We start from the raw sequence: 14,753 nt of genomic DNA, 5'->3' as shown, positions 1-14,753 counted from the left end.
ACATTTTCAGCTGTCCTTTGAGAGTTTTACTCCCAAAACTGCTTTGTTTAATCTCATGTTCTTCAGACAGTTCTGTAAATATCTGGTTAAGATTGAGTTATGACCCATTTTGCGCTCTGCCACATATTTTGTATTATTGGTTACTTAAGTGTGGCCATAGTAAGTTAGTAACAGGTGAGACCAACACTGTCATTGGTTTCTGAACTTTTGAACAACACTGTAGGAACAAAGTTATTGTTGTTGTTATCCTATGTGTTATATACTATATATTATTATACATTATTATTCAAGTGGGATTCTAGTGATGCTCCTCAGACAGCCTGAGTCAAACCTCCTGTGAACTGCTGCTCTTTCTCCACCAACAGCTGATATTAACCACACCCAAACTGCCATGGTTATTAAAACACATGTTTATTCATACAAAATCTATACAAACATACAAAATATAATATGTGTGTGTGCGACACGTATATAACTTAAGATTTACAAAATATTTTCAAAGACAAGGATATTCAGAGAAAACCTGCGTACAGCATGTTAAACACAACATAGACTGACATACACTGACTTTGGGATGGAAATGTTTCTGTTGTGGTAAAGCTCAGAATTAAATGGCACTTTGTCATAAATTATTTATAAAGCTGCACAATATTCCGCATTAAAAATGAAATTTTTTTGACAGTATCTGAAACATGTCACTTTATATTGACAGCTCTAGGGAGACCAGACAAGTTAGCAACAAGCTAGTGAAGCCATTTGGACATTTAAACAGCAGAGCTGCTGTTGACAGAAAAACAATAAATACAAATACATGAAATGCAGCTTTAAGGTTATTTTTTGAAAATAATAATTCATTGTTCTTATAACAGGTAACAGTGGTATGAATAGTTATTATTGAATGAAAGTATTGGACACCAGTGTTGTAGTCAAGACCACCTAAACTGTCATGACAGAGTGTATCAAGACCAAGACAAGACCAAGGCAGGGTAAGACCAAGACTAAGACCAGACAGTATATTGTGGGTAGGACTCATCAAATCTCTTTGGGTAAGGTGCAATCCCAACCTGCTCAGTTGCAGGATTTACAGACTGCTGCGTTTTTTTCTTTTGGATGCTGATTTTTAGATGAGCTTTTTGTGGTTCATGAAGCCAACTTTTATTAGATTACATGAAGATTTACCAGATATCTCCTCCCAGACTGACAGCTTCTTCTTGGTTTCCCACATTCACTTTCCTTGGAGTGCATGTGAAGGGAGGTTGGGAGGGGTGAGAGCCCCTCAGTAGCAAAAAGATGCATTGGCTGAATTTGCAACAAGAGGTTTTACTTCCAATAACAGTAATGACACCAAAAATTGGACAATGCACATGCAGTTTATGATATCTCTCCAGCTGTGGTCTTAAAATGAATCCAAAGTCCTCTCTGTCTAAAACTGAGATATGATCTTCAAAATGTGGTCTTGAGACCAAGACCAAGAGTACTACAACACTGTTGGACATATACAATATGCATTTAAAATACATGAATATACCTTTTCATTATTTGTCTTTTACAATCAAAAATCTGTCCACTACAAGTTGTTCAACCGGCGTTACCGACATCCACAGCTCTCCACCACCATGTCCTCGTACTGCTTATAGACCACATTGTTGCCTGAGTCGATGTAGAGGATGCTGATGGGACTGAGCTTGGAGGGGACACAGCAGCTAGGTGGACTGATATCTGGGTCCATGGAGTTCATGAGGGTCTGGATGACTGCGTGGTTGGTGGGCTCTAAGTGGGAGCGCAGGGGGAAGTCACACACCCCATCGCAGAAATGCGCCTCGTAGTCCAGAGGGGCAATGATCCAGTCATCCCAGCCCAGACTTTTAAAGTTCACATGGAGGGGTTTACGACTGCAGCGGGACTTCCTACGTCCACTTTTCCTTCCAGTGCCTCCGACTGCTGATCCTCCCCCTGCCCCACCAAATGAACGTTTGGACAAGGTTCTCTGGCGATGTTGCTGGTGCTTCTTTTCATCTTTTGGAAGAGGGTTAAGGGGCTTTGGGAGCCGAAATCCACCACCTTCATTCTTCATCTTCTCCATTGCCTCTCTGAACAGATTATGATTGCTGTCAGCATGCGAGAAAGCCACTAGCAAAGCTTTCTCCTGTGGTAGCCGATCATGGCGACCCAGCCCCAGAAGGAGTGGGTCAGTGACCTCGTTGGTTAGTTCAGACAAGATCAGGAGGTGGAAGCAGGCCTGTGTTGATTCTGTGGGATTCCATTGGCGGGCCTTCATGCTGGACCAGACATCAAACACCTCCCACCTTGGGAGACCACCATCCAGAACCTCTATAGTTCTGGAGTCCAGGAGCTGTCTGCCAGAAGTGCCCCCAGGAGAACAGGAGTACAGACGGGTGTTGTAAAGGTTCCCCCCTGTTGTTAAGACACTCAGGAGGTCTACTGCAGGTTTCCTTAGGATTCTGAGCTCCACCTCTACCAGCTCATCCATCCTGGACAGGCTGGACAAGTCAAAGATGTAACGCTGACCACTCTCCCAAGATGGCAGATCTGTTGATGATGACCAGAGCACAGAGATCAGAGCTGCCCCGTTCATATTTATTTATCCATTCATTTATGAGTTTTCTGTAAATATTATCTAAAAATGATGATTCACGGTAAACAAGTCATGTTACAGTGTGACTCTGAAAATATGAGTTGTTGTGTCAATTAATGGCAACACTGTATTGTATGTGGTGACTCGGCTCTTTATTGCTTATTTCATTCCATCTTTTTCATGTGGTGAAACATTAAATGTGCAATAAGAAATGGAAATGAACACATCTTTGCCACTTTGGGAAGCACTAGTCTAAATGATGTTTGAAAGGACATGACCTGTGTATTTTATTTATGACTATTTATTTATAGCTTTATCACTATTTTAGACTTTTTTATACATTGAGTTGGAAATAAAACATCTAACAAGCAAAAAAAAAAAAAGAAAAAAGAAAACAAAGTGCATTAAAATATGTAGTGCTGAAATAAATCAACTAATAATGAACTTTTATAATCAATATATCATTAAAGTCTGTGCAAAAGTACCAAACCTTCGACGCCTCCAGCTTTTAAATTAGAAGTTGAATGTGTTTGGGGTTTTTCTCTAATGATGCATTTTCAAACTTATGTTTTACAGTTTTAAAAAAGTCTTTAAAAAGTTTTAAAAAATCTAATTATAACTCATCACATGTCAGTCTGATGCCCAAACTGTGGAATAAGACAATATGAGTGATAAAACAGATCTAACTCTGATCCTAAATGTTCATTTATTGAGTCTATACTGCACCCAAATGCATTTATGCAGATTTTCATGTGATATTTATTTATTTCCATGACATGAACGACTGTTTGATGTTGTCTTATTTTATTCTCCCTTTTGTCTTTTGCCCATTTAAAACTCCATTTGATTAATTTTTGCTTTAAATATGTTGGATCTAGAATAAAAAATAATTGAATCAAACCATTTGAATCTTTAATAAATCTAAAATAAAAGAAAAATCTAAATTACAGGGAAATGTACCAAAGTGTGCGTAAAAAAATGGAATCCAGCTAAGTTAATTAACATGATATCAGTTATTAAAGATACAACACCAGCAACTTCTATTCAAAATGAAGACAAATCATTTCAACTCACCTTTTCCTTGGTCCACGAAGCTCGTGACTGTGTTCGCGAATCCCGCACCGTGTAAAACGTTAATATCTCTCTGCTGAAGCCTGGACATTGTTCGGTATAAAAACATCATGTAGTCGTGGAGAACCACAGTGTCGTTCACCGGCCGGTCTTTCCTCCACGTGCCGGTGTCAGCGCGCCGCGGTGGAGCTGAGCGCAGGGCTTCGGTCGACTTCATCCCGACGCAGAGCGCAAACCAGAGCAGAGAGAGCACAGTCCGATCCATCTGATGGGGACACCTGAGCTGAAATAAAAGACTAGAGGTGGAACTGAGAGATGAAAAATACACGTTGACACTTCATTCGCTGGTCATCATCCTTCACATCATCTGTGTACCTGTATGCAGGTGTGAGGGTGCACAGCGCCCCCTGCAGCCAAACGTCAAACTAGTGCTGTTTCCTAAGTCATGTATCAGTGGTGTTACTATGATGGCATATGATTATAGACCATGATGCATTAGTGGAGATTAATCTAGCCACAGTTAGTACTTAAGTACTTTTACTGGAATGAAGTACTGGATCTGAGTACTTCTCTCACCACTGTGTATACCAGACCTACATGTAGTAAGACGTATCATGAGAACTCTTACTGGGCCTTCTTTTAATCCCCTTAAGCACATCAATTTAATTTATTGATAGCCTACATTAGAAATGGCCCTTGCCATATAAGTACCAGTGGAGTCCAAAAGTCTGAGACCTCACTGAAAATTGAAAACTGGCAGTAGCAGCAGAGTACCAGGCGGTGATGGAGGAGATGAGGCTGGACTCATCAATGATGAAGATGTACTAGAAGTGCACCATCTTTGTCTTTGGGAGTTTGAACTTATTCAGCAGCCACAGGAAGTTCATCCTCCTGTAGCAGAGCCGGGATTATGGTATTGAAGTCCACAAATAGGATCCTGGCGTAGGTTCCTGAGGAGTCCTTGGTAGAGGTCTTGAGCATACTGGCACATGGCATGTCTGGAGTGAGGGAGTAAGTACCCTGAGATACAGAAAAGCAATTTCATCACAGATACAGAATTTGCTAAATAAAGAATGCAGGGCTCCAATCAGTTCTGATCAAGTCCTGTTAAAAGAGGGTTGTTCTGTTCTAAAAGTGCTTTGAGTGGTTGGAAGACTAGAAAGGCGCTGCATAAGTACAGTCCATTTACCATCTGTAGTAGTCTTTGAGGCCTGAATGGGAGTTTCTAAACTACTTCCCAGAAAACAAGGCCAACACTTGGGGTGGACTAAGAAATGGCAACATTTCACAGTATTTACTGATTAATATAGTTGGAGTTGGCATGTGTTCTTAACTGACTCCACCCTGATTAAGGAGAATTAGCACTCTATTCCTCCATACTGCAGCAGGATAATGAAAAAAACAAAACAAACAAACTATTATGGGAGCACTTGAAGACCAAGGAAGCTGAGCATTCACAAGAAGCTCTTTGGAACATTGTCAAGTCATGCTGGGATAACATGACTCATCAGATTTTGCACAAACCTGCAGAGTCCATGCCAACTCAAGAGCATGCTGTCAAAGCAAATACTAAGATATTCACTATTCATTCATTTATAGTTTTCAGTGATTCATTCACCTGATTCAATCATGTACACACATACACACAATACATATATGGGTATATAGATAGACGTACAGAAAGGACAGTTGGCCTACAGACTCAGTTGGAACAAAAAAGAAAAGGAAAGAAAAGAAGAAGAACGTCATCAGGGAGTTTTGCCCACTGGTGTTTTTATCCACCGGTATTAAACTCACGTTCACGGCCAACAGCCTGTTCAACTGTGCTCAGATAACCAGCTTGATACAGTTATGGCACCATCACGGCGAGGTCGGCGCCCTGTGGACTGATCCTCGTGTCACCTGTCAGGGTTCCAGGAGGTTTCAACAGCACGAGCTCGTACAGGTACACAAGCCAGTGTGACGCTGACTGAAACATTATACATTTGAACATTACAAGATGATTAATATGAGTCCTCTTGGGAACACACAGTAACAGTAACCTCTTTGTTTAATCAGAAATTGAGTCAAAATGAAAGTGAACACACCTGAAATGTTGCTAATAATCCTTCATTGCAGAAAACTTTGAGTCACAGACACCAAATATGTTTTAATATCGCTGTATTGTTCTATTCTGTCAGACCTGGATAGTTTACTATGCCTTCATCTCGTTTGAACTCAAGAAAGTCCTTTAGCAGGCTTCCCAAAGAATTCAGACAACTTTTAGAATTTACTCGTCACATTGGAAGCATTCATTGCTGTGGCTCCAGTTTACAATACTGATCCTTTGACCGTTTACGTGAATGAGTCCAACTACATGTCTGTCTGTACATCTCTTCTTAGTTTCGGCTTTACCAATGCTTACTTTCAGGAGAGGGAACCTAAAGGACAAAAACTTGCAACCACAAACCCACAATAAATTCAAAGGTGACACACCGTTTGGAAGATGGTGTCAATTACAAATTCACCAGGAACATTAAAAGCTTGTTTCATCCAGTCACACGAGGCTATAAATAAAAAAAACAGCTTCATCACCTGTAGAACAAAAAATGTGACACATACTGTAGTCAACTGTCCATGTAGAAAAAAAATAAAAATACACAATGTTGAAATGTAGCACTCGCTAAGACAGATCAGAGAACAGAGGAGCTTCATCGAGAGGAGAAATATTAAATATATAGCCAGAGATTGTTCAGAGACCAAACACTCATTGATGGATTTTCCTCTTACTGGTATTGATAACTTAATAATTTAAGCATATAACACTTTTGATTACAAATTATTTGTGATCAATGACTGGAGCACATCCTTTGTGAGTTCTTTGTCCTTTGGTCTGGCCTCCAGCAGAGATCCAGAAAATGTGCTCCACCAGGAAGGACTTTGAGGCACGTGGGTAAGATTGCGGCTGACCCATCCAACCCCAGACACAAACGGTTTGAGACACCCTACGGCAGGATACTGCGCCCCGTCAAAATGCTGTAGTTTTGACTCATCTATAGCTAGCCTCATCAACAAGACGTGAGACCTCCACCTAGACACTGACTCTTATTTCCTCACGCATATCTACACACCTGAAACTATGTGGTCCATTGACACACACCTCTTGGACTCTTGCTGTCTTTATAATATTTCTCATCTTATTGTTCATTTTCCATTCATGCTGCTTTACTTACAGTTCTATCTTTACTTATATTTTTCTTATCCTGTTTAGGATTGTTAAGCACCAATTTACCAAAGCTGATTCCTTGTATGTGAAAACATTCTTGGCAATAAACCTGATTCTGATTCTGAATGTCTTGAATGTTCTTGAAGGGTCGACCTCTCTGGGAGCTGCTTGGCAAAATATTTTATTTTATTCTCCACAAACATTTGGTGACCTTTAGAAATCATCTGCCAACCATCTTAGGAGTCCTGATGACAACTACTGTCCTTGAGTACACAGCCATAATGAATTTACTGCCACTGAACTACATCAGCCTTACATATCTGCTTCATTGAAACAACATGGCGTTTATTAAATGAAATACAAATATTCTGGATTTTGTTTTTTTACACACAGTTTTTGCTCTGTTCAGGGCAGCTGGTTCTGAAATTCTGCTATCTTCGGAGGGGTCGATCTTCCTCTTGTAACACACTAAGTAAGAGCACATCTGACATGAGGTTTCTGTTGTTCAGCAAGGTGTCAAATAATAAATATCGCTGCAGAGGAGTGTGAGCTTGGGGTCTGTCTCACGTCTGTGCATCATCAGAGTCACAGCTACTACTCCTCTTCCTTTTCTCACTCTCTCCATCTGCTGCTCTGTCATGGTACCCCGCTGTCTGGCCTGCATCAGTCCTTTGGTGAGAAGAGGGCGTTTCTGGAAAACTCTGCCCAGGCCCCAGCACCTGTCTGACAGTCACGTTCACTCTGGAGCTCTGGATGTACCTGCAGCACACCGCCCAGTCCTCCTCTGACACCGCCTCCACCCCACTGCTGTCCTGCAGGGACAGACCGCAGCCTTCCATTACTGAAGCCATGTGTCCCTGAGGTGCCGGGAGGATGCGTGGGACGGCGTGGTAAAGGAGGCGGCTCTGTCCCGACATCACCATCATGTCCCCACTGTGCATGAACATAGCAGTGGGGGCGTCCTGTCTGCAGACGCCCCCCAGGAGGAAGATGGCTGACTGGCCAAAGCTATCAGAGAAGATGACGAGATGGTTAATGGAGACTCTTTCCTGCATTACAACAGTCTGAATTGTTAAAGAATTCTATCCTCTCACCTGAGCGACAGCAGGGGGCGGCTGTGATCTAGTTCAGATTCGTCCACGTGGATTCCCAGAGATGAATCAGACCGGTAGTAGTTAAGGATTCCAGCTTCTGCATTGAAACCAGGGAACCCACAGGCGGCTGTTATTTGGAGGGACAGCGAGTGGAGATCAGCAGGGAAAGGAGTGTAATGGTTGGTGGAGTAAGTCTGTGAATGGAACACCAAAAAGAAACACACATCACAAACATGAAGGGATGTGTTCATACCAGCCTGTTCGCTTCCTTACTCATCGAATATCGCTGCTCGGTGGCCTTATGCTTCAAAATAAGACACTGTAGGTACCAAACACTTCACTTAGTGTCTTTGGTCAGACACATTTCATCTATAACAGCCTGTTTACAGACCACATCAAAAACTAAGATAAGATACTTTAATGGTTTGATGTGCTGTCAGGTGACGTAGTACAGAAGCCCTAAGTAATCATACATTTTATTTTGTCTTGTAATAACGAGTTTATTTTATTTGTTTTCTAGAGATCTCAAATTATTTATGTCATTATGTTATCCTGAGATGACGGGTCGTTTTCAGTTTCTCTCATCTCAGGTTAACGGTTGTTTGAGATCTCAAGAAAACATAAAATGTATGAATGTATGACCGCTTAGTGCTTCCGTAACGTAGTTTAAAGAGCAAGAAAAAACAAATATGGAGGTGGTGGGGTAAATGGATTGATCAAGGAGTTGCTGGGCTTTCTTTGTTAACATTAAGTGCCTGACATAACGTATATATGTTACGCCCATCAGAAAGTTTATGATCATATTAGGGAGTGTTTATACACAATTCGTGTAACAAGAATCAAAGTGGAACTTTACAGCGGACAGCACCACTGCACAGGATATGGCTCCTATTATTCTGAAGGCCTGGGTTGAAAGCTGCTGTCTGGATTAGATTTGATTAGGCATTTTATTTTTTTGGACAGTCATATGTCACTTACTCTCAGTCACCGGCTCTGTTGCTTACCTTGGTGTCCCAGTTGTAATGATAGCCCAGAGTGACCCAGCGCAGCCTCTCCAGAAGAGTCTTTGGTTCTCTCTTTGCAGAGGAGCGAACACTGTGGAGGCATCAAACACAGAGCAACACACTTAGAGAGGCATGCTGCTGGGAACGGACCAATACACTGTCACTGAGCATATAAACTGGTCAGAAGAAGAGTACTCCACTGATTTAGCATTGGACTGCTGAAACACTGTCAGAATCACGATGATAGCATCAAAAAACAAACCATCTTTTTAGATCTCATACATTAAGATAAGATGAGACAAGGTTGTTAATAAATTACTCACAAGTTAGAGATCTATACAAGAAAGTCATGAAGTCATGCTGGTGTTAAAGAGTGTGTCAGCTGTTGGAATGAAGGACCTGTGATAGATCTCCTTCTTACATGGTGGGAGTAGCAGTCAGTTTCTGAAGGAGCTGTTTAAGGCCTCCACAGTCTCATGCAGGAGGTGAGAGGAGTTTGCCATCATCCTCCTCCTTCACTTCCTCTATGAAGTCTAGAGGACAGTCCAGGACAGAGCTGGACCTCTTGACCACTTTGTTGAGTTTTTTTTTCTGTCTGAAAAAATATGCCTGAGCTGCATTTACCTAAAATCCTTTAAGGCTTTAAGACATACCTGGGTTCTGGACTGTCAGAGAGGAAAGAGAACAGCTCGTCTTACCTGAGGCTGTGTACACTCTTGCCCCAGATGTCCTGGGTCTCAGAGGGAGACATGTGCATGTCCAGGTTGCAGACATTGGGCTTCTGTGGGTACGTCTTCAGACACTGTCTGACCCAGGAGGGTTGGGAGCCCGGCAGGAACGGATTGGAGATGAAGATGAATCCTACAACAACACACAGAGGTACAGTGCTGGGTCATGGGACAGAAAGTGATCATCTGTGCATGCTGAGCAGGTTGCCTGTCCATTTCATACTGGATCATCTGTATTCAGCGGATAATTTTAGTAATCAGCTGTGTGTCTGTCCATTTACCTGGGTAGCCCTGCAGCCCAAAGGCTCTCCAGTCTCTGACAGGCTGTAATCCAACCCTTGCAGCCTCTGCATCAGTCACTGCAGCAAGGTCCAGTTTAGCTGGAACTATCTATCAATCACACAGAAACACCGAGGAACAGCAATCATTAGTGCTGCTGAAGTGACTGACGTAAATATCAAAGTGACAGTCTGTAGTAGTATGTGTGTTGCATTGTTTTAATCCCCACATTGACATAGTCTACACTTAATAAAGAGGATGCACTGGGAGGAAAAGCTGTGGCTGGACCTAAAAGAAATTGGATTCTTTTGAAATGGAGTTGTATGAGGGGACGCTCCTTCCACTTGCCCCGAGTGAGTGCAAGTATCTTCATGAGCTTTGAGGGTGCTCGCTGGAAGGACTATACAGCCCATCTAGCCTGGGAACACCTCGGAATCCTGCATCAATGCATTGTTGGGGAGCAATGTCTGGAGCACCCTGTACTACTGCCCGCTTGTCTAAACCGACACACTGACCACCATCTCCTAAGGTGACACACTGACTGCATCTGAGCCACAGCTGTTCCTCCCCGTCAATCCTCTTCATGAAGTGTAGACTGTGGTGTTACACCATACAAACACTAGGCGGTGCTATTTCTTTCTTAAACTATTTATATATCCACGTGGGTCAAACACAGTGAACTGACATTCTGTGGCTCTATGAGCTTCACTGTTTCTCACTTCTTATGAATTAAGTGCTTCCTATTTCCTTAGATTGACGAGGGCGGGTTGATTATATCCAGTTCATTTAAAGACAGCGTACAGATTAAGCATGTATCTAATATGTTTCTTCTTCATCCTGTCTTGTTGACTTGATGTACATGTTTTAATATTAATAATGTCAGTCAGTCAGGCTGAGGCTGCATCACGTGACTCCTGCGGACTGTCTCGCTGTGACGTCTCCCTCACCTTGTCACTCGGCACACCTGTGGAGAAGTCGATGACCTGGCTGTAGTCCGGCGGAGGATTCCTCCTCCTGTAAAACTTGAAGACTTTTCGAAACGCGTCTTCTCCACTCTCCAGCAGGGAGGCCGCCATCTTCGCCATGACGTCACTGACCTTTCAACCCACTCCTCGTAGCAACACCGAACCTTACACATTAAATTATTTTAATACAAACATTTTATACGAGTTTAATTTAAATAATGTATTAAACACTTAATGGTTTAAAACATTTTCCTGTCACAATATCTGTACTCGTTTGCGTCACGTGATGACGCGTCATAGGTCAGCGTGACATACCAAGGACGAAACATGGCAGCGCCGTCTAAGAGAGTGTTCGAGGTCTTCGTGTCTAAAATACCGTGGACGATAGCCGCCAGTGAGTACACTCAACTATTCATACTGTCGGCCATACTGGGCGGCAGTAGGATATGCATGTTAAGTCGCTCATTTCATTCTGTGCACGGTGTAATGCTGTGTGCAGCCCCGGCAGCGCTGTCACGCCGTCAAACAGCCTCTGCATGTGAAGTGAAGGCGGCATGTGTAACAGAAACAGTTCGCCACAGAGAGACATTTTTCACACGTGAAACAGATGTGCTCCGTTCCATTCAGCTCAAACAGAGTCAGGGTGCTTCTGTGGAGCATGCTGGTTCACTGCGAAGTGTCAAAGAAAAAGAAATAGGACGGAACCTTAATTAGTCTGATTGGAAACACCTGTGGCTGCTGTGAAACAAGTTAAAGTTAATAGTAATATTTGAACTGTGGTCATTTAAACCGTTTAGATAAACCAGAGTATTGTCATTTCTATTGTGTTCTTCAGCTCGGTGTAACCTTCATGAAGCTGTACTGCTCCTGGTGGTTCAGTCATGAAGACATTACGTGTTGGAGTGAAACTCTGTGTGTGTTCCTGTTTGTCTTTCAGAGGAGATGAGGGAGTACTTTGGACAGTTTGGCTCCGTGAAGAAGTGTCTTCTACCATTCGTAAGTTATCACAGCGTTACCACCACTGACTCACTCATTCTACTCTTATACAAGTTTGATATTCTAGAATTTAGTTCGGTACAACTGTAGTTTAGTTACAACCACTCTTAGTTGCAATGACACTGTAAAGAATAGACAGTGTGTGCATGACATCACACACAGGTTACTGAAAATATGTGGCACTGGCCGCACTACAAAACCAGTGCTGTTGTACTGACTTCACTGTGTTCAGACAGTAAACGTGAATTTAAAAAGACATTACTGTCAATGAACATGAATAACACCACTAATGAAGAATATGTAACTTTACTGCTGACATTTTTTCAGTCAAGGTCAATGGTGAGGTCAGGAAGGAAGAAAGTGTCCAGGAGCCTCTGATGTCTTATGCTGTATTATTTATTGACACTTGGCCAAGGAGAATTAGAGACACTTTCAAAGTTCATCAGAAGTGCCTGAGTCGTCTCACATTCTGCCCAACTCATGCTGGTGGATCGACTTTAAACCCCAAGATAACACCACAAAAACTATATGCCCAGAATTAGTCAAAGAGAATGTCTTTACCCATAGAGCTGTTATTGTCAACATATTCTAGTCTGGAGACACAGATGTCTGTTTATGCAGATTGGAACGTCAACGGCCAGCTATCTATGAGGAAGGCAGCAATCGGTCTCTTCGACCCTGGCCACCACAGTGTTAAGATAGACTGGCAGCTACTGTTCTCAACCAAAGCCAAACAATTAATACTGCCGAGGACCTCAAAGCCCACACGTGACCTTGGAGGATAGAAGGATAGAAAATTCCATAACAGTACTGTAATGTTTCAGAGTTTTGAGCGTGTTGCTTGCTTTCAGTTTCTTTTTTTTCAGCATGGTATAAAAATTAAAACACAGAGACTTTAAAACTTGTCAAACATTGAACAGCACTGTTCTTGCCAAAGCTGCAGAATCTTGTGTTTGACTGTGCGCTGTGTGTTCCACCAGGATAAAGAGACAGGCTTTCACAAAGGCTTCTGCTGGGTCGGATTCACATCAGAGGAAGGACTGAACAACGCTCTGCAGAAAGAGCCGCACATACTGGAGGGAGCCAAGGTAAATGTCAAATGGTCTCCATCAACAAAGTAATATCTCTATATTTCTGAATGTGTTCTGTCATGCTACATACCTGCAGCTCATGAATGTACATAAAACAAATGCATTGTTATTCTAATCAGAAGCTGAACATATTGACATTGTGTATGGATCATATTCTTATCTTCTCCTCCTGTCTGTTTCCAGCTGCAGGTTCAGAGGAACAGACGTCTGTTTGTAGGGCAGAAGACAAACAAAGACCTTGAATTTGACTGATGTGTGGATGAGGCAGACAGACAGATGTGTTTTTGTTCTGCTCAGGCTCAGATTCACTGACAATGTTTGTTCTTGCTGCTCCATATTTGAAATGTCTGCGGTTCTGTAGGGGCCATAAACAAACTCAGACCAGTTTCCATTTTAAAGTCTCTTCAAAACCTGAGAGTGTCCCTCCTCCTTTTGTACACCTTCAGTAAATTTGGGCCTGAGCGTCATTGTAATTGTTTTAACGGATTGTCCAGTCATGATGTCTTTATTTATTGTCAGTCATAGTGGTAGACTTCCTGTCACCTCCCCATCACACACCATCAACAATAGATAGCAGGTTCATGCTAACTTGTAAGGTTTATCAAACATCACTCTCTAATGCTTGACAGTGCATGGCAATAAAACAGTGTTTAATCTCACTGTGTGTTGTTTTGTTTGATACACACTTTGACCTGTAATCTATTACTTTATCCTATGTTGTGACTACTTTAAATGGAGTAAAGGATTCTAGTACTGAGTACCACCACTGTCTATAGCAAACAGTAAATTGGAGCTGGCTGGAGCAGCATAAATCCTGTGCACCAAGGGCAATAAACTCCTGCAGTTTACCTTCTACTGGAGTCCAAAGTAATTCACTTAGCATTTACTTTTTGTTGTCTTACATCCCCATGAAAATGAATATCAGAATGTTCAATAAAAGTCTACTTTTCACTCCTTTTGATTTGAAGCTTTATTTTTCTTCTCAGTTTTTGTTTTCTAAATCTCAATTTTATTAGTTTTCTGATTACTAAAATGCAGCCCACTGGGTATGGGTGGAGGCAGTTCCAAAATGACTTTTATAATTTAAAGTCTGAAACAAAGTTAATTTTTTAAATCTGTAAGAAATCCTACAGTTTGGAGGGGTCGTAAATGCAGCAATTTAAATGGACATTGGGAAGCATCCGAAATTCACATTTATTTTGAAGGCAGCACGCGTGACGTACTGGCTGTGGGCGGAGCCAGTTCCTGCAGCTGGTGGTGGTGAACATAGACATATTTACATAGACGCCGCATTGAGCGCTGAATCGTACGTAAACGGCGCCGCCATATTGGATGTGGCAGATCTGCCCGTAAACTAATACAAGGAAATGGACTGAACTTCATAAAGCGCCTTTCTACAAAGTTCTTTAAGTTAATGTCTCTTATACACCCATTCACACACACACTAATATATCTGGGAAACAAACAGGCACCAAAAACAACGTATGTAACTTTTAAAGTGATGATTATAAATGTTTACTCCTTATGTAAGCACCAAACCAACGTATGTATTTTTCTAATGCTGAGTGTTTACAGCTACTAATGTGTGTAACACTGTTACTGTGATGATAAATATTGAAATATTTATATTTAACATTTAATCTGTGTCTATAATAACCAGATCCTGAAATGTAGATGTGACATGAGGGTTTCTGAATAAAGAGCACGCACACACACACACACAC

The 14,753-nt window shown here is 41.8% G+C and overlaps 3 protein-coding genes across 3 annotated transcripts; 1 reads left to right on the top strand and 2 right to left on the bottom strand.

The window, feature by feature from the left end:
• Positions 1-37: 37 nt before the first annotated feature.
• Positions 38-4,460, bottom strand: gdf7 (growth differentiation factor 7). Its single transcript, XM_019277604.2, has 2 exons — positions 3,671-4,460; positions 38-2,550 (listed from the first exon to the last, which is right to left on the bottom strand). The coding sequence occupies exons 1-2, from the start codon at positions 3,930-3,932 to the stop codon at positions 1,589-1,591; spliced, it is 1,224 nt and encodes a 407-aa protein (XP_019133149.2). The 5' UTR covers positions 3,933-4,460; the 3' UTR covers positions 38-1,588.
• Positions 4,461-5,753: 1,293 nt separating this feature from the next.
• alkbh1 (alkB homolog 1, histone H2A dioxygenase) lies at positions 5,754-11,383 on the bottom strand. The gene is made up of 7 exons (XM_010748290.3): positions 11,258-11,383; positions 10,925-11,106; positions 9,980-10,088; positions 9,669-9,831; positions 8,971-9,061; positions 7,967-8,160; positions 5,754-7,880 (listed from the first exon to the last, which is right to left on the bottom strand). Exons 2-7 carry the CDS (start codon positions 11,060-11,062, stop codon positions 7,436-7,438), a joined length of 1,140 nt encoding a protein of 379 aa, XP_010746592.2. The 5' UTR covers positions 11,063-11,106; positions 11,258-11,383; the 3' UTR covers positions 5,754-7,435.
• On the top strand, positions 11,185-13,983 carry slirp (SRA stem-loop interacting RNA binding protein). Its single transcript, XM_027278738.1, has 4 exons — positions 11,185-11,336; positions 11,880-11,938; positions 12,919-13,026; positions 13,213-13,983. Exons 1-4 carry the CDS (start codon positions 11,270-11,272, stop codon positions 13,279-13,281), a joined length of 303 nt encoding a protein of 100 aa, XP_027134539.1. The 5' UTR covers positions 11,185-11,269; the 3' UTR covers positions 13,282-13,983.
• Positions 13,984-14,753: the final 770 nt, after the last annotated feature.

The sequence above is a fragment of the Larimichthys crocea genome, chromosome V (assembly GCF_000972845.2).
Source record: "Larimichthys crocea isolate SSNF chromosome V, L_crocea_2.0, whole genome shotgun sequence".
Classification (NCBI taxonomy): domain Eukaryota; kingdom Metazoa; phylum Chordata; class Actinopteri; family Sciaenidae; genus Larimichthys; species Larimichthys crocea.
Note: the sequence above shows the minus strand (reverse complement) of the source record. Positions and strands in the feature narration are given on the sequence as shown.

Coding starts and splice junctions, on each gene's coding strand:
- gdf7 (XM_019277604.2), bottom strand. CDS start 3,932: ATGGATCGGACTGTGCTCTCTCTGCTCTGGTTTGCGCTCTGCGTCGGG. Junction 2,551..3,670: donor CTTCGTGGACCAAGGAAAAG/GTGAGTTGAAAT, acceptor CATCATCAACAG/ATCTGCCATCTTGGGAGAGT.
- alkbh1 (XM_010748290.3), bottom strand. CDS start 11,062: ATGGCGAAGATGGCGGCCTCCCTGCTGGAGAGTGGAGAAGACGCGTTT. Junction 9,832..9,979: donor TGGGCTGCAGGGCTACCCAG/GTAAATGGACAG, acceptor GTGTTGTTGTAG/GATTCATCTTCATCTCCAAT. Junction 9,062..9,668: donor AAGAGTGTACACAGCCTCAG/GTAAGACGAGCT, acceptor ATGCCTCCACAG/TGTTCGCTCCTCTGCAAAGA.
- slirp (XM_027278738.1), top strand. CDS start 11,270: ATGGCAGCGCCGTCTAAGAGAGTGTTCGAGGTCTTCGTGTCTAAAATA. Junction 11,337..11,879: donor ACCGTGGACGATAGCCGCCA/GTGAGTACACTC, acceptor TTTGTCTTTCAG/AGGAGATGAGGGAGTACTTT. Junction 11,939..12,918: donor AGAAGTGTCTTCTACCATTC/GTAAGTTATCAC, acceptor GTGTTCCACCAG/GATAAAGAGACAGGCTTTCA.